Below are 24,736 nucleotides of genomic sequence, written 5' to 3'. Positions count from 1 at the left end.
ACTGATACAGTTTATTGCTGGGTCGATATTCGAACCCAAGCGAGACAGCTCAGAAATGAGTGTGCGTACTTCTCGGCCATCCAGCCAGCCCCCTTAAATATTATTGCACATGGTTAGAATAGAACAAACCAATTGTATTATTGCAACTATATTTTAAAGAAAAAAACTTCAAGTCCATAAGACAATGACATAAAACTCGTACACACACCATCTCACTTTAATGCATGTACACTGCACAATATATAGTTAGTTACACAAGGTCGCAATAAGCAAAGACATCAATTAAGGGTTGCCTTTATTTATTTATTTTTTCATCACAATTATTAAATCAACAGTATCACTTGACATATATATCCTTCAGATTGAAGCTTGATGTGGAATAAGTAAGAGAGCACAATTAAAGTGTATATAGCTGGTGAAGGTGAACTCAAGATTGAGACGGAAAACTACCGCTACTTCCCTTGAGATGCTCGATAAGCAAAACCTCTTAAGCTACTCATTCTTCTACACAATCTAAGGAACTTCTTTGTACACAAGAAATTAAAAAGGAAAAAAAATTAACAATATGAATGTTCAGTCTCATACAAGTTCGGAATCACTGCATTGCCAGATAAGAAATTTATTGTTACCCCAGCTATGCGCGCTACTTGGTGCACGTCACTTGGCTGCATCTCAACAATTATGGTTTCAAACCTGGTCGAAAACAACAATATGAAGGATTTGGATTCTCATTCTTCAAAACCTGAGTTAGTCTCAAAGGATTATTATCAGGATGATGAAGAATGATCAGAAGAACACAATTTGCCCATCCATCCATTGGGATCATACTCTTTGCAGAGGGTCATACTCATTCTCTTTGGCTCTTGGGCACAATCCTGGATGGGTCGCCACTCCGACGCAGGTTACCAGCAAGCTGGCACTCATTTTGTCAACCTCGGAAGGATGACAGGCAGAGTCAACCCCACGTGGTATTAATTCAATAGCTGAGTGGGATTTGAACTCAGGATCCTGGGATTCCAAACCCACCAGCTAACCATTAAGCCAACACCAGGAATATCAGTTCATCCGCATATACATATCCACGTGCATGTTCAGGTAACGATCCTTTCGCAGGTTTACCAACGGAAACCTCGTTATGACTACAACTTCTTCTAGGCAGTCAAGTTTGCTCATCTTTTCGGTGCACTGCCATGAGCCGAGGACGGTCCGTGCAGGGGCTGATCCGAGGATCGCATCAAAACCATCCCGATCGATGGTAGTAATGGGAGGTGTGTACAAAGGGCAGGAAAAGTCAATGGCTTATAATATCACCGTTCATATCATGCTAAAATAAGCATGCATCACCAGTTTTTAACGATAGACCTGGATATGTGGATATCTGTCTTATGGGGTCCGGTCAGTTCGGCGTATACCACTACACAGCAGGTTTTTGGAGTCCATACATATTTTCACTTTTTCGGACACATTGTGCTTGGGTTATGAATCTATCACATCGCTTGCCTTCCTCAGTCCATACCTTATGCAGAGGTTGGCTAAAGACAAATTTCTAAATTGAAAGGGAGAAAAAAAAACCAATTAAAAGATCAGGACAGCTCAAATCCAGTGTTCATAACTATGGCATAGCGCAACTTGTCACGAAGCATGCTCTTCTTGCTGTAATTAGGCAACTTGAGCAGGTTGAAACAGGTCGAGGCTGTGGGCAAGCGGCCAGCTGGCTCTCTTTTGCGTATCGTGAAAAATCCACGCAGCACGCTTCCCAGGGTGTCTCCCGTGTCCTGCAAATTACACAAATTATTAAATTATTCCGTTTGGGGCTTAGTCCTTCCCATCTGAACTCGGTCCTGATGCTGAGTTTCCAGATTTAAAAAATCCCACCCACTGTGTTGACTTGAATAATGACCTGGCATTCAATGCACAACACTCAGTCGAATGGACGCATAATCTACAAATATCTTTGCGAGCAAGAACATAATGAAAGACATACCTGTAACCATGTTTTTGCGAACAATTTATACAAAATGAGCGAATGTAAAATTATTTTAGCATCCAATTTTTTACACCTGCCAGTGTGGTAATTAAGAAAGAATGAAATGGAAAAGGATTACATCATTCCACAAGCACAGAAATAAAATTGACAAAGCAAAACATAAACTAGAAAGGAACTCAAAATGCAAAGCACGTCCGCTTCTGCTTCGTACTCAAACAAAGCAAGACGAAAACGACAGTTAAAAAAAAAATCGTACATTTTATTAACTTGTCTTCTCCATATTCTCATAATAAAGGTTTGTTGAAGATTTGATGACAAAAGTTGAATCAGTAAAAAAATATTATGGCCTAGAGACAGTCAGATGCACGTACGCACGCACACAAAAAAACCCATTTCCCATGCTAAAAATGCTCTTAAATTTCTTTATTGAAGAAAAGAATACAAAAACCCAAGGTAATACCATCACGGCATCAGCAAATGCAAAATAAACAAACAGTCAATTTTGAAGAAAACCTGAAAAATCCACAAACTTCTCAAAGACATGGTCCAAGCTACTTTTTGTATGCAAAATCAAAGGAAAATGACACAAAAATCAAATGAAGAAAAAACAAACTGCATTACCTGATCATCAGACACCTCTACACAGCGGATGGAGAAAGGGGGCTTCAGGTGAGCGAAGGTCTGCTTCGGAACAGCTTCGGAGGTCTGGAGCAGCTCGTGACAAACTATAAACACTGCAACGAGGTCGGCTGGCAATGAATACAAAATAGTCATTTAAAATGTCACAAAAAGAACAATTCTTTGTCAACTTGTTACAAACTCCAGATCCAAACGTCAGGCGTCTCACATAAACGAGAGAGGTCACAAGCTTATGAACAGAGGTCAAACCTCTGGGTCACATTTGGTTGAAATTGACTTCACATGACTAGCCTATTTCAGTCGACCACAGGGTGAAGAGTTGGTACAGGAATTTGTAATTTGTTCAGGGTGCCGGCGATAACTCTCTTGCTCTTCACGAAAGACACCGTGAAATCAGTAAAGTCCACTAACTAATGGTAGATGATGGGACACCGGGGTTTACGTCCATCCGAGGGCCGGCTCACTTTGTGATGCATTGCCCAGCCTAATAAACACCAATCCGGCAATTTGCAGTCAAGTCAGGATTCGAACACAGGTGAGACAGCTCAAAGGCAAGTTTGCTTCATCTGCACCAGAATGTCAGACAAAACAAGATGTAAATATTTGAGTCTAAAGGGGAGTTAATTTCTCAGGTCCATCTTATCGCCTACATCGTATATTCATTAGGCTGAAAGGATGGCCTAGACTCCAGAGGTATGCACACTCGCCTCAAAGGTGTCAAACCCGTGTTTGAATCCCGACCCAGTTATAAACTGTCATTCCAGTATCTCACAGGGAGGGTGCTTCATCAATGTGGTGCAGTCTCTTGGATGGATGTTAAACTGGGCGGCTCGTCTGCCAGCCGGTGTCCTTCATGAAAAGTAGGCAAGCTATTGAAGGGTATCATGAACAAATTCCAAATTCATGCCCTAATGCTGGGAAGGCAAGGCAAACCACTCAGCATAACCCTTTCCAAAAGACTTCTTTAGCAGCACCGACGCTCTGCAACAGAGCGTGGTACTGCACATCAGAACACCAAAGTGCATTCAGACCAGCTCCGACCCTTCCAAGCTTGAAGGATATTTTTCGTCATCCAGACATTTTGTTTTCTGTATAATAATGCCAATTTACTGTCGTTCATCATCTTCAACTACATCTGAAACAATACATTTTTTTGATTATCTGGCCATCTGTCTTTCTCCTTTTTGTGCTCTTTAACGCAAACTGAATCTCATAAAGAAAAGGTTATTATAAATTTTTGGTTATTTCTCATAACTATTTCGTCTCGGTACCTTTTCCTTTCTTTGCATTTGCTGAGGCTGCATCTTTTATAACCTTTGTCAGTTGATGGACATTTGTCGATAACTGTTTTTTTTCTTCTTATGAATGTTCAAAATCTTAAATTAGAATATTAACAGGTTTTCCAAATCTCGATGTAATGTGTTCCGGAGTAAATCAAAGGAATATGTTTTTTTTTTTTTACAGGAAATTCTTCGGAATTCACATGGAATGTGTTCTGTAAAACAAATTCTCCATAATGTGTTCTTTGAAATTTAGTCTTGAAGTTGTACAAAACCAATACAGAGCTTGTTTTTAGTGTTTATTTCGAACACATTCCATGCAATTTATTTGTACGGAATTTTTTTTTTAGAAATGTTAAATCATTGTTAAACGAGAAGGACACTGTTCAACGTCGCAATGTCGCAAGATTTGCCTCTGTCCACATTACTACATCATAATAAATACTTGTACCAAGTTTGATTTAAATCCCTGAACACAGATTCAAAATATTAAATAATTATGTCTGCGAGACCATGCGTCCAATCAGTTTGAAATTTAAAACATATATTTCTCATGATGACTAAATCATAATTGTGACGTTTCACGTCGATTGATGAAGCGGTTCAAGAGAAATAATATTTTAATATTTCTGTTCAATCCGATAGAGCTGCCAGACCATGTGATCTATTAATTATTCATGAACACCCTGGTATCCCCTAATGCTTGGGGAACATGGAGATGAAGTTTCCCCTTGATCTGTCGAGCCATTCTGGAGAAGATGTTTAAAAGCTTATTCTTCAAAAAAAAAAAAATCATCGCTGCCAAACCATGTGACCTATGACATCATCAGTGGAGAACTTTTTGTTCCTCATGGATCGAACCATCATACCCGTAAAGTTTCGCCTCAATCTGTTCAGCAGTTTTAGAGAAGAAGATTTTTTAACGTTTTTATGTTTAAAAAACAAAAAGGGCTGCTGAACCACGTGACAGATGACGTCATCAACCCCCCCCCCCATAAAATTTATTTTATTTATTTTATAAAAGTTATTTAATTTGTAGAAAATGACGACTGGTCAAAATAACAACAAATATTCAGTGATTTCAGACCTCAAATAATACAAACAAAACAAGTTCATGTTCATTTTTAAACAACACAAAACTAATGTTTTAACTTAGGAAGAGTTCAGAAATCAATACTTTGTGGAATAACCCTGATTTTCAATCACAGCTTTCATGCGTCTTGGCATGCTCTCCACAAGTCTTTCACATTGCTGTTGGGTGAATTTATGCCACTCCTGGTACAAAAATTCAAGCAGCTCGACTTTGTTTGATGGTTTGTGACCATCCATCTTCCTCTTGATCACATTCCAGAGGTTTTCAATGGGGTTAAGGTCTGGAGATTGGGCTGGCCATGACAGAGTTTTGATCTGATGGTCCTCCATCCACACCTTGATTGACCTGGCTGTGTGGCATGGAGCATTGTCCTGCTGGAAAAACCAATCCTCAGAGTTGAGGAACATTGTCAGAGCGGAAGGAAGCAAGTGTTCTTCCAGGACAACCTTGTACGTGGCTTGATTCATGAGTCCTTCACAAAGACAAATCTGCCCAATTCCAGCCTTGCTGAAGCACCCCTAGATCATCACCGATCCTCCACCAATTTCACAGTGGGTGCGAGACACTGTGGCTTGTAGGCCTCTCCGGGTCTCCGTCCAACCATTAGACGACCAGGTGTTGGGCAAAGCTGAAAATTGGACTCATCAGAGAAAATGACCTTACTTCAGTCCACAATGGTCCAATCCATATGGTCTTTTGCAAACCTCTGCCTGGCTCTTCTTTGCTTCTCATTGATGAAGGGCTTTTTTCTAGTTTTGCACGACTTCAGCCCTGCCCCTAGGAGCCCGTTTCGAACCGTCCTCGCCATGCACTTCACCCCAGCTGCCGTTTGCTATTCTTTTTGTAGGTCACTTGATGTCATCCTACAGTTGTTGAGTGACATTCGAATGTGTTGGCGGTCATCCCGGTTAGTGGAAAGTCGTTTTCACCCTCTGCCAGTCTGTAGCTTTGTTGTTCCCAATGCCTGCTGCTTGACCTTGTTCTTATGAACTGCGTCTTTGAAATTTTAAGGATGGAAGCAATGTGACGCTCACTGTATCCCTCTGCCAGTAAAGCCAGAATTGAATCCTTCTTTTCCTCACTCAAAACTTTTCTTTTCAACTCTTTTGGCATGGTTTATTGTTATTTTTTTAATTCCAATTACTTTTGAGGAACTACTTGCACTGTTTTTGCCATCCAGCTGGTCCCATTGCAAGAGGATAGTGATGACCACAGCAGTGGTTTTTATACTTTTCCTTGTTAAATAAGATTCGGTTCAGGTGATCAACTAATCAGTACCTCACTAAGTCGAATGAGGTGTGCCTGTTTTGGAATTCAATAGACACTGGAATGGAATGGCTGCCATTCATGTGGAAATGCTGATTTAAATTTTTTTTGGAGTGGTCTCATATTGTTTTCCAGAGCTGTATGTATGTATGTATGTATATATATATATATATATATATATATATATATATATATATATATATATATATATATATCTTCTTCTTCTTCTTCTGCTTTCGGCTGCTCCCGTTAGGGGTCGCCACAGCAGATCATCGCTATGATCCGCATAGTGATTTGGCACATGTTTTACGCCGGATGCCCTTCCTGATGCAACCCTGGTCACCTCTTACGACATAGGGATATGGTACACCTATTTTAACCGGGGTATACACCGGCCCAGTACACTGGTACTCATTTCGCCGACCTCGGAAGGATGACAGGCTGAGTCAACCCCCTGGTGTATTAATTCAGTGGCCCAACGGGGCTTGAACTCAGGACCTTTCGGATCCCAAGCCGCTGCCCTAACCTCTGCGCCAACACACCAGGCTTATATATATATATATATATATATATATATATATATATATATATATATATATATATATATATATATATATATATATATATATATATATATATATATATATATATATACATATGTACATATATATACATATGTACATATATATACATATGTACATGTTGTGGCCACCGGTACCGAGACACCAGCTTGTCACTCAGGGGGATTAATCCCCGGTTGTCCTCGGGAGAGCCGAACCTGGGGCCACCATTCACAATTAACGTTGTGGTTCGGTGGGTTGTTTTAAAACCACGAATGCCACCCAGTCAACCACGAGTTCTAGTGTCGACCATCTAATTATTCCGTTTAACTAGAGGTCACGTGCTTACCTGAGCAGGGAGCGCACGCCCTCGGCAAAGCACCAATGTTATCTCGATTATATTTTAATTAGGGCAGCCGAACGTTTTAACCGCTGGTGCCCGCTGCTCGGGCACCCGGTCCCATTGAACACTACACTGGCATTCCAGGCTCCTCTCCTCGGGTACCTGCATCCATGAATACACTAATGGTCTCCTGGACCTACCTATGGCCTCACCTAACTGACGAGCCCCCAGCGCATGGGGTGCCTGCTTCATCTGAACACTACACTCACAAGCTACACCCCCAACTGGTCCATTATCTCCTGCACCCCTACACACAAAAATGTGTTTTTATTTAAACTTTCCACAATCAGCACCAACCGCATAACGACATCCATGTGTAAATTTACCTAATCCCTCTACCTAACTTTAAACTAACCTCTGGGTTTCCTTTGGTGGGATCCACTCCCCCCATTCAATCCTTCACACCATGCATTCCATTACTCACACTCATACCGGCCATTGCCCTGCCCTCACACTCATAATTCATCTACCACACACACATTTCCACTCACCGACACATCATCACCTAACTAATTTCCCCTAACTCACTCATGCACCCTCGTCTTCCCTTATACTAATGCACGTTCCATTTATCTCTGTCGCTAAGCTCCGTCCCCACTACACGCTAATGTCTTTACCTACCTAAACAGTCCTGATTGTCGCTCTTAGTCCCTAAATTTATCCTAGCCCTCCCTCATGGTCGCTGTTTCGGTACCCACAGAGGCTACCATCGCTGGCACCCCTATGTGGACCTAACAATGCCATCCCCCTAGGCTAGTGCTCCTTTGCCCCGAGATGTGTGTGGCTGTTCCACAACTGCGCTCCACACATGGGGGTTACTGTCACTTACCCCTCTGATAATGAGCCCTCTGCATCCGCAGAGGTGCTCAGTCACATGTCTGCTGTAAGCCAATTTGTGTTTTAATTCTTGCCACTGGGAATTGGGGTTTTCCCATGGGGAACCAAGCCGTGCTCGCTTTGCTCATTGCTCATGCCGTGGGTACCGTGCATATTGCACACCTGGTCCCCGTGGAAAAAATTGCAGCCAAACCCGTTTTGTTTCGCCGTCCGTGCACCAGTGATTTATCTGTCACAGAGCGTTTACACGCCGGCCCCTCTGAAACCATTAACACATCGCACCACCGTCCGTGCTTGGGCGATCTGCGAGGCACGGACCGCGCACACTCCCGGACATGCCGAGTAAGAGTCTCTCGCGGGGCTGGCGTGGTTTCCAATACAAGTCTGTCCCACTCAGGAGGCTCGCCCCTCCGGTCCGCCACACCAACCACGACTCCCGTCCGGGTCGATCCGTGTCCCACTCTGTCGTGAGCACTCATCCATGTGATATCACATACACTCCGCACATACTCCGGCACATTGGGCACTCCAAGAAACCCCAGGCCCTTCATTCCCCCCAAACTCGACACATACCCAATCGCATCATGTCCGTGCCTGGTCTCACCATGACTCACCTTCGGTATACTCACCTTCTCCCGTTCTCCGAGCACTCTGTCACGCTGCAAATATAACACGTCCTTGTGTTCAATAATCTCCTCCTTTACTCGACTACCTGTTTCTACCCGTTTTGCTTTAATTTCAATAATGTCAATTTTTACCTCATCCACCTCCTCTTTCACCATCGTTAATTCCCGATGCGCCCCTTGTATTTCCCCCTCTAACGTCCCCTTCGTTGTTTCTATTTGTGTTTCCATTTCCCGTTCCTTTGTTCCCATCGTCTGTGTCACCTCCTCTACTCTCTTCGTCAGTTTCTCGTGTGCCATTATACATTCGTTTTTAATTGCCGTCATCTCTCTTGTTGTCTCCTCGGTGGCCCTTAACTCATTTATCGCCCCTGTGTTCTTCTCCATTTGTTCCTTAAACCCATTCTGTCCGAACGTCAGTCCTTCCACCTCCTTCGTTATGTTTCCAATCTCTCCCATCAGTCTGGCCTCACTCTCCCTCATCTCTTCCCGGACACCGATTCTACACTCCCTTACCTCCTCTCGTACCGCCGCCATTTCTCTGCCCATCGCTTCACTCATCTCCCTTTTTATTTCATCGCCCATCATGTCCATTTTTCTGTTGTTTTCTTCGCTCGACATTTTCATTTGTGCCATTAATTTCCTCATGAACAACATCATGTCATTCTCGGGCTGCACTGGTGGCGATAACCCGGCGTTCTGCACTATCGGCGCCGTATTTTCCAGAGACCGAGGGTGAGGGTTATTTTCCATCTCTCCCATTGTTCCTCTTCACCCTCCATTGTGACTTCATCCGGGTCCTGGGTCCATTCCGTATCCGTATTTACATCATCTACATGGCCCACTGGGACCTGCCCGTGTTGGTCCGCCATTGTCCATCCAAATAAATTTAACTAAAATTTGATCTAACCGCTCTGAATTTCGAGGTGCGTGAAGCGCACCACAGGTCGACGACCTGACATCAATTTATTGATCAAGGGGTTAGAAAAATCTCCCATTCCTGACACCAGTTGTTGCGGCCACGGGTATCGAGACACCAGCTTGTCACTCAGGGGGATTAATCCCCGGTTGTCCTCGGTGGAGCCGGACCTGGGGCCACCACTCACAATTAACGTTGTGGTATGGTGGGTTGTTTTAAAACCACGAACGCCACCCAGTCAACCACAAGTTCCAGTGTCCACCGTCTAATTATTCCGTTTAACTAGAGGTCACGTGGTTTCCTGAGCAGGGAGCGCACCCTCGGTAAAGCACCAATATTATCTCGATTAGATTTTAATTAGGGCGTCTAAACGTTTTAACCGCTGGTGCGTGCCGACTATTTTTGGTCAAATCTGTGGTAATTACCTCCCAGTCTATCTTGGTTCGAACAATGCTCGACCAATGGAAGGAAAGGACAAACACGGACAGGTTGGAAATCGACAAATAATTTATTAATAATAAAATAAATAAATAAAAAGATTTTTTTGTTGTTGTTGAGGTAAATAAAGAATGAATTTCAAAGCAAAATCATTCAAAATGCCAGGAAAGAGACAAAGAGCAGATGCTTATCGGGAGTTGACTTACAGCTAAACACAGACAAGGGTACCCAGCAGATCATTCAGGGGGAGGGGAGGGGGAGAATCGTCTCGCTCACCAGAAAGTAGTCGTCCATGAAGCAAAAACGTCCTGAAATGTGTGCGTGCATGTCCCGTCCGTCGCCAGCACCCAGCTTTGCCATGCACCCTCTCGCGAACAGCCTTGAACACCGGTCAAAGTTTGGAGGGCACAGAGATCGTCCGCCACAGGTTTAGACCCTGGTGTTGTTGGTGATCGACCCGTGCCTCACTTGTTGGCAGCACTGCTCACACCCACACCCACACCACACGCTCGCTTGCCAAAGCACTGGGAAGGACGAATTTTCTCGGTGCTGGTCAGACACCCGCTTCTTGCTCGCTTCTCTTGCCCTTTGCTTTTTCTCCTCATGCTTTTCTCTTCACACTTTTTCTCTTCTCACACTTTTCTCTGGTCACACTTTTCTCTCCTCTTTTCTCTTCAGAACATACCTGTCGCTCGTTTTTATATCTCCGGGCCGTCTCCGCTGGTCAGTCCGCCCCAAGCTCACCCCGCCCCACTGGCGCATGGTTACCATGGTGACCCGTGCGCTCTCAAAAAAGGTGGGCGTTGGAGCTCGCAAAAGATTGCCGTTGAGAAAGAATGGGGGCGGGCTTCAGGGCTCGTGAAAGAAATGTGTGTGAACGTGTCTGTCGTAAAGAAAAAAGTTTCCCATAAGAGAGGGGATCTATCCTTTACCCTTCTCAACACATCACATTTAAAATCCCATTAGACATGGGGATGGGGGCTAATCTGAACATGCATTTAAGAAAATAACTGTCTGAGGATCTGGATGTGTGGATGCATTCATCAGACCGGATTCTGAAATCCGTAACAATATATATACTCCCATGCTCTTCTAGCCAAAGGAAGCTGCATAAAGCAACTAAGCCAAGCTACGCAGGGTAAGCCCTTTGCTGTTTCAAACCCCACCAAGATTCTTCTGCAGCTGCAAACATTCACAAGTAGTACATACATCTCTCTATCGAGTGCAACCTGTGGCTGCTGGTTGCATCATTGGTTGGGACGTGGTTATGCCGCTGATGCAGTGTCCCCCTTGCCAATACACTGGTACTCATTTTGCCGACCTCGGAAGGATGACAGGCTGAGTCAACCTCCTGATGTATATTAATTCAGCGGCCAACGGGGCTTGAATTCTGGACCCGCGGATCACAAGCTGCCACCCTAACCACTAAGCCAACACCAGGCTTCGGTACATACATGAGAATCTTAATGCTGCACACCCCCTCAGCTGCCAGCCCTGTTTCATCACTTGTTGGAGAGTCATCAGTGACAGCATAGTTAGAAACCCACACCATCGAGGCTCCCAACCAAGCATGTAACACATGCAATGCCAATAGCAGTTAACATAAAAATAACAAGACCCAATCACATCTCTCTTCTGTAATTGGAGGAAATAACCAATCAGCTCTCACGTAATTAATTGTCCCAGGTGGCTGGGATTATCAGATAGATTAACTCCCATGCTTTACTCTCCAAAGAAAGCTGCAGAAAGCAACCATGAAAAGCTACACAATGTTAGCCGTTTGCTGTTTCAAAGCAATCAATCACCTCTCAGACACGGCAAAATCTGCAGGATGGCTGCTAAAATCAGGCACAGATTGGGCATTTTGCACCTGGTAAAGTTTCCTTTGTTCTCATAGTTCATAAAGTATTTGTTTGAAGAACCTCGCAGATATCTTATTTGTGGGCTGGGACGCCAGCATCCTCTCACACTCTTGGAAGCCATGAAGGCCAAAGTTCTGAAAACCATTGGCATCACCCATCAATCGGTGGTCAAACGAGTCCTCCAAATTTCTTCCTGAAGAGCGATTTGTGGTCTCTCAATGTATTGTCCTTTTTCATCTCGTCTTGCTCTGCCTTTTCAGCCTTTTACCCTTTACCAAAACTCTCCCGAGGTGAATGTGTTCATCAAAAACAACCCTCCTTGAAACACCTTTCAAAGCCCAAGCTTCTTATTCACCCTTTTCATTTGTTCCTCTCTTTTTCCCGAATGTGGCATCGACTCCCTGCACATCATGTCCAATCGTGTTTCTTCCTTTCATTGCTTCGAGGTCACAACTCACTGACTGCAATATCAATTGTCTCTCATTTCAATGAACCGGTTTTTATTCCCACTAACCTCCACCGGACTTCACCTGTTCTTGCAAGTCATATTTGTGTCCATTGAAAGTCTTCTTTGTTTCTTTTCCCATTTTGAAACCCCATTCTGTTAATTTGTTCCTCCATGAGTTTTTACATAGCTGTTTTTCGTATATCAGATAAATACACCATTGTGGATCAAGTGAAGATGTATTTTTTTTTTTTTGACATGCTGAAACATCAACTCTGCAAAAGTATGTGAGAGCGAATATCCTTGCAGAACATTTATGACTTACATTCAAACTGGTTTTTTTTATGTTTACATGTTATCAGAAAGTTTGAACCTTTATGGAAAATTATGCCCAAAAGGCACTTGTGCCTGATTAACAATGTCCCAAAGCTAAGCAATTAAGCTGCAGTTGAAGATGTTGTGCGTTAACCACAGCTTTGGCGTTTATTTCGAAAGCTCTCCCAGGGCAGGTCCTGGTACGCCTGAGGCTTGTTAAAAGCACTGTGATGACATATTTGTGCAAACAATTCTCAGGGAAGTAAAACAAAGGGTGAAATGTTTGCTCATTAACCTGGCCTTTCATTGGCATCAGGAATACGCAAAAGCCCAGAAATTAAAGTGGACCCTCCAGACGTGCCTTGTCGGTTGCTGCACAAACTTGGTCACCGCATGGTTTTCCTCGAGTACATGTGAGATTTTATTTCTACAAATGTAATATTTGGTGATATGTCAGACGAACGTCGACGTGAATGCCAAGTGAAGTGTTGATTCATTAGCAATCAATAAGTTGTGTTTTTTTAACACCAATATATTTTTAATGCAAATACATATATATATATATATATATATATATATATATATATATATATATATATATATATATATATATATATGTATATGTATATATATATATATATATATATATATATATATATATATAAAAATACTTATTTCATGGCATCAGAAAAAAAAATATATATATATATATATTGTTGTGGTTGACGAAATTCACAAACCACCATTCAGGTCCCTTAGGTGAGATATCTCTGTAAGTATATGTGTAGTTAGGCCCAAACCCGTTGTTTCGAGGGAATAAATGTCATTCAGTCGGGCTGCGACTCTTCAGGATAGCCGTTTTTCTTTTGCTATCTTTATTTTGGACCAGCCGCCATTACTACCACCACCAACCACGTCTCAACAGCCATCACAACAACAACCACCAACCACAACGCCGCTTCACAACAACAACCACCAACCACAACGCCGCTTCACAACAACAGCCACGACCTTTACCGTCACAACTCGCCAACGTCGCATCCCCACCATTCTCGCGCCACTTGTGGGCACCGATACTGGACTCGTGTAGGGCGCGCACCGAGCGGCGTGTTCAGAAACATCACAGACTTTCCGAGAAAAACGGATCAAAAACGACTCACGCCCACTTCTGTTCCGTCCTATCGGCGAGCTGGGGCGATTTGGCCCCGCCTCCAGGGCGTTGGAGTGAGGACGCTATATGCAAATTCATGGATCAAAAAGCATTCACGCCCACTTTTCCTCTGTCCAATGGGGAGCCAGTTAGAGAGGTGAAGGGTCGGAGGCAGAGGGTCAAAGGTGAAGGAGCGAAGCCACGGGGCTTATATAAACGGCTGCGTTCGTCAGTAAAGGCAGTTGTGCGGAGTTCAAGAGAGTCGTCGGTGGAGCTGGAAAGAAGTGGGAGAAGTCAAGAGTGAAGAGTTGGGACGAGCCAAGAGAGGAGACGGAGAGGGCGAGTAGACGGAGCTGTGGAGAGGTGGCGGCGGCGAAGGCGGACGAGGGGGTGCTCGCGTCGGTGCCGGGAGCTGCAGAGGGAGAGGCCAGCAACGCGACCGAGGTCGAGGAGGAGACGCTCGCCGCGGGACCCGAGACAGGGTGATATCCTCCTTCCCCCGAGCATCAGCAACCCCCTCCTGTTTCCCCCCGCGCTGAGATAGTGCGACAAAGGGGGCCCCTTTCCCACCCCCTACCAGACACTGTCCGCGAGGCCCGCGGAGTTGAGGCGCCACCGCCGCTCTGCGTCTCATCATCAGACGGGTAGGCCCGACACGGTCTCGGCCCCAGGCCCGTCTACCCCCCTCATCCTGGAGGGTGGTTCTCTTTTCTTTTGCTTTGGGAATATGTGTTGTCGGCGCCGTCTGTGAAGTAAAATTGTATAAGTGTTGCCGTGTGCTCAGTAGTCGGATAGCTCTGCATTGTGTTTCTCTTTTATATTTGCTTTTTGTGTAATATTGTGTTTCTTCTTCCTTTACATGTGCTTTTGGTGGAATTGTATATGTGTGCTTTCCGTGTGCCGCGAAATAAATGTGAGTTATGTTGAACTGTTTCCCCGCTTCGCTTCGTCTTTTCTCTCATTGAATCCCCATCTTGCTTCACGTAAAGGGTTGGTCGTGGGCTAAAACGCCCGATAATTAATCGAACCGTCGAGGCCGACGAATAACACCGCTCGGTTATCCCAATAGTACGGAACGGGTCGCTTAAGTGGCCCGTGTCCGAAGTCGACCTGCGGCGAGGTGCGATCGCCCGGTCTACCCTCCGTGTGGGTACTTAGGTAGGTCGAATTTGGCGAGCAACCCTATCCCACGCGGGGGCCGATTGGCACGATCGTGGTGAGACCGAAAGGTCCACCCGTGACTAGTTCCCGGCGTTAGTCCGAGAGGGTCACGACTGGATTGTCCGTCCGGTGGGCGACGTGCCGCGATTCGAGTTACGTGGCCGTTCGCACGCCGGCGGGCACGAATCCGCAACAATATATATATATATATATATATATATATATATATATATATATATATATATATATATATATATATATATATATATATATATTGTTGTGGTTACCAGATTCGCAAACCACCATTCAGGTCCCTTAGGTGAGGTATCTCGGTAAGTGCATGTGTAGTTAGGCCCAAACCCGTTGTCTAGTGGGAATACATGTCATTTATACGTGCTGCGACTCTTCAGGATAGCCGTTTTTCTTTTACTATCTTTATTTTGGGCCAACCGCCATGATCACAACCACAACATCAACCACCAACCACAACCACCGCTTCACCACAACCGCCACGACCTTCACGCACACCTCACAACCGTAGCATCGCCACCGTTCTTGCCCCGCTGTGGGTACCGGTGTTGGACTCATGCAGAACGCGCGTCGAACAGCGTGTACAAAATCACGGATTTTCTGCTTCAAAAACGGATCGAAAACGACACACGCCCACTTTTTGCCGTCCAATCGGTGAGCGAGGGGCGAATTGGCCCCGCCCCCAGGGCGATCGATATATGCAAATTTGTGGATCAAAAAGCCTTCACGCCCACTTTTTCTCGGGCCAATGGGGAGCGAGGTGAAAGGTCAAAGGGAGGGGGTCAAAGGCGAAGTTACGGGGGGATAAAAGGACGGTGTTCGTCAGTCAGAAAGGAGTCGTAAAAGTCGGAGCGAAAGAGTCAGCAGAACGAGAACGAGGGGTCGGAGAGTCGCAAGAGAGAACGAGGGAGAGTCAGCAGAACGAGAACGGAGAGTCAAGAAGAGGAGAGTCGGAAGCAGAGGGTCAAGACTTCGCGGGCGGTGGAGCTGCTCGTCGTGTGCGTTGGAGTCGGAACGGAGGGGACGGAGCTGTGGAAAGGCGGCGACACCAGACGAGGGGGTGCTCGCGTCGTGCAGGAAGCTGCGCCCGAGGGAGGCCGGCAGCGCGACCTGGCCGAGGTGGAGACGCTCGTCGCACATAATAAAGATCCTCTATACCCCGAGCATCAGCAACCCCCTCCTGTTTCCCCCCGCGCTGAGATAGTGCGACCAAGGGGGCCCCGTTCCCACCCCCCTTGCCAGGCACTGTCCACGAGGCCCGCGGGTTGCGGGGCCATCGCCGCTCCGCGTCTCATCACCAGACGGGTAGGCCCGACCCGGTCTCGGCCCCAGGCCTACCTCATTCTTGAGGGTATTTCTTTTCCTTGGTTTTGGGTATGTGTTGTCGGCGCCGTCTGTGAAGTAGAATTGTATAAGTGTTGCCGTGTGCTCGGTAGTCGGTATTAGCTCTGCACTGTGTTTTCACTTTTATGTTTGCTTTTTGTGTAAATGGAATTGTGTTTTCTTTTTTTGTGTGCATTTGGTGGAATGGTATTTGTGTGCTTCCCGTGTGCCGAGAATAAATGTGCTTTATTGTTGAACTGTTTCCCGCTTCGCTTCGTCTTTTCCTCCATTGAATCCCCATCTTGCTTCACGTAAAGGGTTGGTAGTGGGCTGAATACGCCCGATAATTAATCGAACCGTCGAGGTCGACGATAACACCGCTCGGTTATTCTGATAGTACGGAACGGGTCGCTTAAGTGGCCCGTGTCCGAAGTCGACCTGCGGCGAGGTGCGATCGCCCGGTCTACCCTCCGCGTGGGTACTTAGGTAGTTCGAATTTGGCGAGCAACCCTATCCCACGCGGGGGCTGATTGGCTCGATCGCGGTGAGACCGAAAGGTCCACCCGTGACTGGTTCCCGGCGTTAGTCCGAGAGGGTCACGACTGGATTGTCCGTCCGGTGGGCGACGTGCCGCGATTCGAGTTACGTGGCCGTCGCACGCCGGCGGGCGCGAAGACCGCAACAATATATATATATATATATATATATATATATATATATATATATATATATATATATATATATATATATATATATATATATATATATATATATATATATATATATATATATATATTCCACCAGTTTGGCGTGCGAGCGACCGCTTTTAACTAATCGCGGGCGACTGCTTTTAACTAATCGCGGCCGTGCGCCCACCGGACGAGCAATCCTAGTCGCAGCTTTCGGATCAACGCCGAAATTCAGCTATGGGTGTGTTTTTAATCACACCATAAATTAGCCAACTCTTCTGTCCGCGTGCGACAGGGTCTGATCGCCGAATTGTCGATTTACCTAAGTATGCGCGCAGACAGAAACGCCAGGGATTTACACCTCAACGGGACCTGCTTGGAAACGAGCCGCTTAAGCAGCTCGCTCCGTTTGCGATTTGCCGAGCAGTGTATTATCGCGAGGCCCCGTTGGACCCGATTATCTTTTCGGCTATTAAAAAGCCAGCTCATATTCCATACGTAATAATGGCAGTCAATGACAGGAAAGGACGCAACGAACAGGTGAACATTTAAACAATGACATTTATTTCACACACGACACATATGCATTGAATGGGGGTAGGGACAAGACATGAGTAAACAAAGACCTACAGCCGTTTGTCTATTTATTATTTACACAATCACTTAACAGTTCTACTTATGGACACGGTGCCACAACTTTCATACAAAGAAAACCCCAGGAAAGGAAAGGGCAAGAACAGGGCCCATAGGCCTTTAATGTTTGCGGAGCTGTGGAGACCGCAAGAGCTCCGAGAGGCCGTGCTGGTTACCTGCCACCCTCGTGGTGACTCGCTGGGGGACCCTCGACGTTTCGCCGTAAACACAGCAGCTCGGTTGGTCCAGGCCCCGCCGTGCGGCCTGGTGGATCGGCCTAGCGGACGACGCCTCAGAGGAACGAATGGGCCTTGCTCTCTTTTATGGGTTGATGCTCTTTTAAAAGCCCACCACTCCTCAGCGTTGCTCGGACCGTCTCGGGGCCGGCTGGCGACTTCTCTCCGGCTGTGTCCACTGACCCACGGTTTGGCACGGTACTGCCAGCTGGGCTGCACTCCAGGCTTCGCTGTGCTCTGATGACCCCAACTGCCCTCCACTGGACTCGAACCTTGACAGACAGCTCACAGACTTCTCGGCGAACCCAGACCGACCCCAGGCAAAACCCAAGCAAAACTTGGCAGTTCAGCCCTGCCTTTTATGGGGTCTGGGGGGGGGTGAGTTTGATCCCCACCTTCGACCTTTCACCCCCCCGCTGGCTCCGCCCCTTTTGGTATTTTGATCCGATCTCTTCGCGAAATGCGGAGAAAGCGGACGTGGCAGATATCATCGGCCATGGAAAGCGGACGTGGCAGAAATCATCAGCTCCTGCCCCAACGAGGGAGTCCCCACGTCGTTCGGCGGAGATGCCGCTCGTCCGCGGGATGCCGTTGCTGGCAAAAAGATGGTGGCGTTTGTGGAGATGAAGGTGAGGCGATGTTGTTCATTGTGGAGATTTTGTTGAGGAGATGGCGAGGAGATGTCGTGGTTGGCGCTGTGGTGGGAATGGCATGGTTGTTGAGATGCGGTTGTGGTTGTTGAAGTAGTGGTTGTGGTTGTTGAGATGCGGTTGTTCCAAAAAAGATAGCAAAAGAATAATGGCTGACTTAAAGATCACAGTCCGGTTACACGAATAATCCCCTTTAGACATCGGTGGGGAAATCTAATCTGAACACACACTTATCGACATAACTGATCTCTGGGAAGCCTGAATGGTGTTCTGTGAATTTCCACAACCGTAACAGTATATATCAGGAAAGCTGCAGCCCCTTCCCTCTGCAGATCATGATAGAATAGCAAGGTGTTCAAACACTTGCAATGTCTTCCAATCCTGAGAAATATATATCTATCTCTATCTCTATCTCTATCTCTATCTCTATCTCTATCTCTATCTCTATCTCTATCTCTATCTCTATCTCTATCTCTATCTCTATCTCTATCTCTATCTCTATCTCTCTCTCTCTCTCTCTCTCTCTCTCTCTCTCTCTCTCTCTCTCTCTCTCTCTCTCTCTCTCTCTCTCTCTCTCTCTCTCTCTCTCTCCCCCTCTCTCTCTCTCTCCCCCGCTCTCTCTCTCCCCCGCCCTCTCTCTCTCTCTCTCTCTCTCTCCCCCTCTCTCTCTCTCTCCCCCTCTCTCTCTCCCCCCTCTCTCTTTCTCTCTCTCTCTCTCTATCTGTTTCTCTCTCTATCTCTCTCTCTCTCTCTCTCTCTCTCTCTCTCTCTCTCTCTCTCTCTCTCTCTCTCTCTCTCTCTCTCTCTCTCTCTCTCTCTCTCTCTCTCTCTCTCTCCCCCTCTCTCTCTCTGCCCCCTCTCTCTCTCTCTTCCTCTCTCTCTCTCTCTCTCTCTCTCTCTCTCTCTCTCTCTCTCTCTCTCTCTCTCTCTCTCTCTCTCTCTCTCTCTCTCTCTCTCTCTCTCTCTCTCTCTCTCTCTCTCTCTCTCTCGCCCTCTCTCGCCCCCTGCTGGTCGTTGGTGAGTCGTGCATGGGTGTGGCATCATGGCGGCTCTGTGTGTGCAGCTGTGAGTACTGTGCTGTGTTAGTGTTGTTCCTGTCCCTATTTCGTTTCTCTCTGTGTCCCCGTACGTGTTTGTGGAGTTTTTTTCCCTGTTTCCCTTCCTGCTGAGACGAGAGAGAGGGAGAGCGCGCACGGTCGGTGCTTTGTGGGTTTTCCTTGAAACCTTCGGGTTTCCGGGCCTACTTTTTCATCTGCCTTGTTTTCATAGGCCTGCCGTTTATCGGTGGTTTAGCTTCTTCCTTATACTCTTCCTTTCCCTTATACTTCATTTGACCCCACTTGCTGGTTGCTTGTGACGGTTTTCCTTTGTTAAACTTAAACTTCTCTTCTTTTGCTTTAAGCTATGGCAAACGGACGTTTGCACAATAGTGTGTACGAGTCACTCACTCGGAAAAATGGAGTGACAATTACTCCACCTGATGGAGTTAGTGTTGAGAACGTGGTGATGGCTCTGGGAGAGCTCGTAGGAATCGAGAATGTTCTCGCCGCTTCGAAAATGAGCCAACGTGTCGTGGTTTTCTTGTCGGAGGAGCGACACGTGGCTCAGGCGGTCGAAACCGGTCTATCCGTACCGCCAGACGTCTTCGTTAACGTTAGTTATCTCGATACGATGGCGGTAAAATTAACACTGTCCAACATCCCGCCCTTCTTCTCGAGTGAGGAGATTGTCGCTGCATTAAGCGTTTTTGGCACAGTTGTGTCACGAATCTCCATGATTCCACTTCGTCTGCGCTCTGACGCTTCGGTTCGCCACATCATGTCGTTCCGACGTCATTGCTATATCATTCTAAAAAACAACGCTCAATCGCTCAATGCAGTTATGACTTTAAAAAATAAAAACCGCAATTACCAGATTTATATCGCAACGGAGACCACAACTTGTTTTATCTGTGGTGAATCGGGACATTTAAAAAGCGATTGCCCCAAGAATATATTAAGTGGCATATCTAGTGTGGTCGAACCCATCGAGACGAATAGTGGTATATCTAGAGTTGGGAACGTTGGTGACGCTTCAAACTCGAACAATCTGCCTGGGCCGCCGAGAGTGGAGGTAAATCCCCCCCTGACAGATGACGAAAGCTTCACCGTTGTTCCTTCAAAAAGGAAACATAAATTAAAGCATCTAAATGATAACAACAGTCAAGATGTGACGGCGAGCTGTGCAAAAAAGATGGCGCCGGCTGCCGAGAATAATGACTCGTGTTTGGAAGCAACAATAGATGCTCTTTTTAAAACGAAAAATCGATTTGATGTAATTGCTCCAGAGGATGATGATTTTTTTTGTCGGTGGGGTTGGTGAACATGAGGAGGAGATTGGTTTTGTGCAGCAGGGAGCACACGTGACCACTCCCATAGTCACAGGCACCTTGGATATTAACACCGAATCCACTGTAACCCCCCTCCCTGAAAAGACCAACAGTGAAATGTGTACCGTTTCTAAGTCACCAATAACTCCAAACCTGGTTGAATCAGGGTGTAAAGCTTCAACTAGTGAAACACCAGGTTCATCTCAAGCGGAATATAACATTCCTTCCATTAGTATTCTTCCTCCTCCCCGTTTTCTTCACCCTCCCACTCCTCCTCCTCCTCCCCCTCCCACTTCTAATCTTCTTCCTCTTCCCACCCCTCCACCTCCCCCCACTCCACCTCCCCCACTCCACCTCACCCTACTCCACCTCCCCCACTCCACCTCCCCCTACTCCTCCTCCCCCTACTCCTCCTCCCCCCACTCCTCCTCCCTCCACTCTTCCTTCCTCGACTCCTCCGACCCCTTCTCCCCCTTTGGAAGCGGAATGTGAGGCTTCCCTTATTAAACCATCAGCTCCATCTTTGGAGCATAACGTTAATGTAATGGACACCAATCAGTACTCGGATTATGATTCGGACGGGGACTCATCACTTGCTTCTTGTGGCGGTGCTGAAGCATGGAATGATCCAGTTTCCCAAGATTCGGAGAGTGTTACCAGTGTTCCACCTGCTGATATCATAAAGTTTCTTCATGACACCTTTCGCAAGAAACATGTTAAAATTAAAAACTTTTTCCCTGACTTATCCGGCTTTATAATCTCTGCGAAGCTTTTGCTCCTCAAAGCCGGACAGCTTGGTGTGACGGAATCACAAGTGTATCGACTCCGGAAATGCATCCTCAAAGCAAAGAATGAGCTGCAGACACAGAGAGACTAAGTTTTTGACACACCCAAACTCTATGTTAGCCTATGGCCTTCTCTATAGCGAGTTTAAATATTAATGGGGGACGCTCCTCCATCCGTAAAGCAGAAGTTAAACAGTTTGTTGAGACAAATCACATTGATGTTTTGCTTTTGCAAGAAACAAGATGTAGCTCCTCTTGTGCAAGTGAATGGCAAAGGACAATGAGGGGAAAATGGTTTTTTAGTAGTCTGGAACACCCAAGGGCTGGGGTGGCTGTTTATTTACAACCTTCCTTTTGCAGTCCCAGTGTTGTTTTTAATGAGATTATCAAAGGGTATTTGATTTCACTCACCTTCACACACAATGGCTTTAAACACACCGTACTGAATGTCTACGCACCTAGCGATAGCACGGAGAGACTCACCTTTTACACACACTTAGAATCGTCTCTTGTACACATTGATTTTGATGGACTTGTCTGCTTGGGTGGAGATTTTAACTGCACGATGGACCCCACCATTGATCGTAATGGAGAGGAGCCGCACCCAGCAAGCGCAGCGCCTTTGTTGAGAGCCTTGTCCAAGTTCTCCCTGGTTGATGTGTGGAGAATCCGCAATCTTTCTCTCCGCCAATACACGTGGAGTCGGTGTTCAAAAGGCCACGTATCACTTGCAAGATTGGACCGTTTCTACATCAACAGTACCTTTTTAAATGTTGTGAGCAATATGGACATTATTCCGAGCGGCTTCTCAGACCATCACATGGTCGCACTTCATATTCACCAACCAGTTCGGAATCGTGGTGCTGCCTACTGGACCTTCAACGCAAGCCTCTTGGATGACCAACTGTTTGTCGATGCCTTTGGTGTGTTCTGGAGAGCCTTGCTCCAACGTAAAACTTCCTTCCCCTGCCTTGGAAAATGGTGGGACAACGTCAAAGTGCAAATAAGATCCTTTTGCCAACAATATGGAGCCTACCACACCAAATATGACTCTGCCCTTCAATCCTTGCTTGCCAAAGAAATATTATATTTGCAGATCAACCTCTTGGCTTCAAATCATGAAAGAACCAACCTCTTGCTGGCGAAGAAAAAAGCTCTTCTTGCTGGACTTTGTGCAAAGCAAGCCAGAGGAGCGCTGATTCGTCTCCGACTGGAGAATTTGTGCTACCTGGACACCTCCTCTAAGTTCTTTTTTGGACTGGAAGATCAAACAAAGAGAAGTCAGCAGATAACTTCAGTAAGGACAAAGGAAGGAAGGATAACACACAATCAAAAAGATGTCAGAGCCTCACTCAGACACTACTTTACTGAACTTTATCATGCTCCGAAAATTGACAACAAAATGGTAACAGTGCTGACTTCTTCCTTACCTACCTTGTCAAAATCTGCAGTTCTACAAATGGACAAGGAAGTAACTTTGGAGGAACTCCAAGCTGCTCTTCAAACTCTACCCTCGGGTAAGGCCTCTGGTCTGGATGGAATTCCTGCGGAATTTTACAAAACCTTTTGGGACCTCCTCGGACCAGAACTACTTGAGGTTATAATCGACGGTCGACGATCAGGCTCACTGCCATTAAGCTGCCGGAGGGCTGTCCTCGCCCTTATCCCCAAAAAAGGAGACCTTCAGCAACCACACAACTGGCGTCCCATCTCATTACTCTGTGCAGACTACAAAATATTTTCCAAGGCCCTTGCCAACCGCCTTAAAGCCATAATCGAGGAGATCGTACACCCAGATCAGTCTTACTGTGTCCCGAAGAGGACAATTCATGACAGTATCTTTATTGTGTGTGATATAATTGACATCTGTTCTCTTGAGCAAAGGAATGTCGGGTTGGTGTTCTTTGATCAAAAAAAGGCCTTTGATACCATTGATCATTTTTATCTTTTCTCTGTTTTACGGGGGTTTGGTTTTGGGGAAAATTTTATCTCTCATGTGCAGTTACTGTATAACAACACTTTTAGTCTCTTAAAGGTTAACAACATTTTATGTCCCCCTTTCCCGGTTAATAGAGGCATTCGTCAAGGGTGCCCTCTTTCTGGCCTCCTGTACTCTCTTGCGATTGAGCCTTTGCTCGTTCGGTTGCGTGCACGTCTTCTTGGTTTCCTTCCTCAACCAATGGCGAACCCGTTTAAAGTGATTGCTTATGCAGATGATCTTTGTGCAATCGTTCGCTCGAATGAGAACGTCTCAGCCTTGGTCCGTTGCATTCATGAATTTGGTTTGGCAAGTTCCACAAAAGTGAACTGGGGAAAAAGCAGAGCTCTCCATCTTGGTCCACAAAATGGCGCCATTCCTCCGACTCTTCCCGAGAAACTTAAATGGGAAAGGGATGGAATTTTTTACCTAGGCGTCTTTCTTGGAACTGAGAACTTCATTTTAAAAAACTGGGAATCTCTAATAATTAAAACTGAGAGACGTTTATGAAAGTGGAAGGGCTTACTTTGTCAACTCTCCTATCGGGGCCGAACCCTTGTTATAAACAACCTTGCAGCATCAATGCTTTGGCACGTTTTTATAGCGCTGCAGCCCCCAGATTTGTTTCTTAAAAAATTACAATCAATTCTTATTGACTTCTTTTGGGGAGGAAAGCATTGGCTCCAACCTGGTGTGTTAAACCTGCCTGTTTCTGAAGGAGGACAGGGGCTGATTGCTATTACCAGCAAGGTGATGGCTTTTCACCTCCTTTCGCTTCGCAGATTGCTGTACACGGACGTCTCGTGGAAGGCCTTGGCTCACTGCCTGCTTCGGCAGGCGGGGAAACTCGGCTACGATCAGCAACTGTTCCTTATTGACACCAAGAAAGTTGATATAGCATCAGTCCCCCTGTTTTATAGAAGCATGCTGAATGCATGGCAGGCAGTCACTGTTCGCCGAAATAACAATGACTACTCCCTGGAAATGTTCTTAAATGAGCCTATCTTTTTAAACCCCATTTTTGAAGGGGTCTGCAGCGATTGTATTCTTGTGCAGAAGTTTATTG

The 24,736-nt window shown here is 45.9% G+C and overlaps 1 protein-coding gene across 1 annotated transcript in view; it reads right to left on the bottom strand.

Annotated features, from left to right (window-relative positions):
- Positions 1-229: 229 nt before the first annotated feature.
- LOC147010996 (ubiquitin-protein ligase E3B-like) overlaps positions 230-24,736 on the bottom strand; it is a 44,481-nt gene continuing 19,974 nt past the window's right edge. The window contains exons 3-4 of the mRNA XM_085859552.1: positions 2,609-2,721; positions 230-1,775 (exon numbers count right to left, since the gene is read on the bottom strand). Coding sequence (XP_085715678.1) covers positions 1,584-1,775; positions 2,609-2,721 — 305 coding nt within the window. The 3' untranslated portion in view covers positions 230-1,583. The remainder of the gene's footprint in view (positions 1,776-2,608; positions 2,722-24,736) is intronic.

The sequence above is a fragment of the Eptatretus burgeri genome, chromosome 16 (genome assembly GCF_056783735.1).
Source record: "Eptatretus burgeri isolate ZD-2024b chromosome 16, Ebu_testis_v1, whole genome shotgun sequence".
Classification (NCBI taxonomy): domain Eukaryota; kingdom Metazoa; phylum Chordata; class Myxini; order Myxiniformes; family Myxinidae; genus Eptatretus; species Eptatretus burgeri.
The sequence above is the reverse complement of the archived record's forward strand: the minus strand, read 5'-3'. Positions and strand labels throughout refer to the sequence as shown.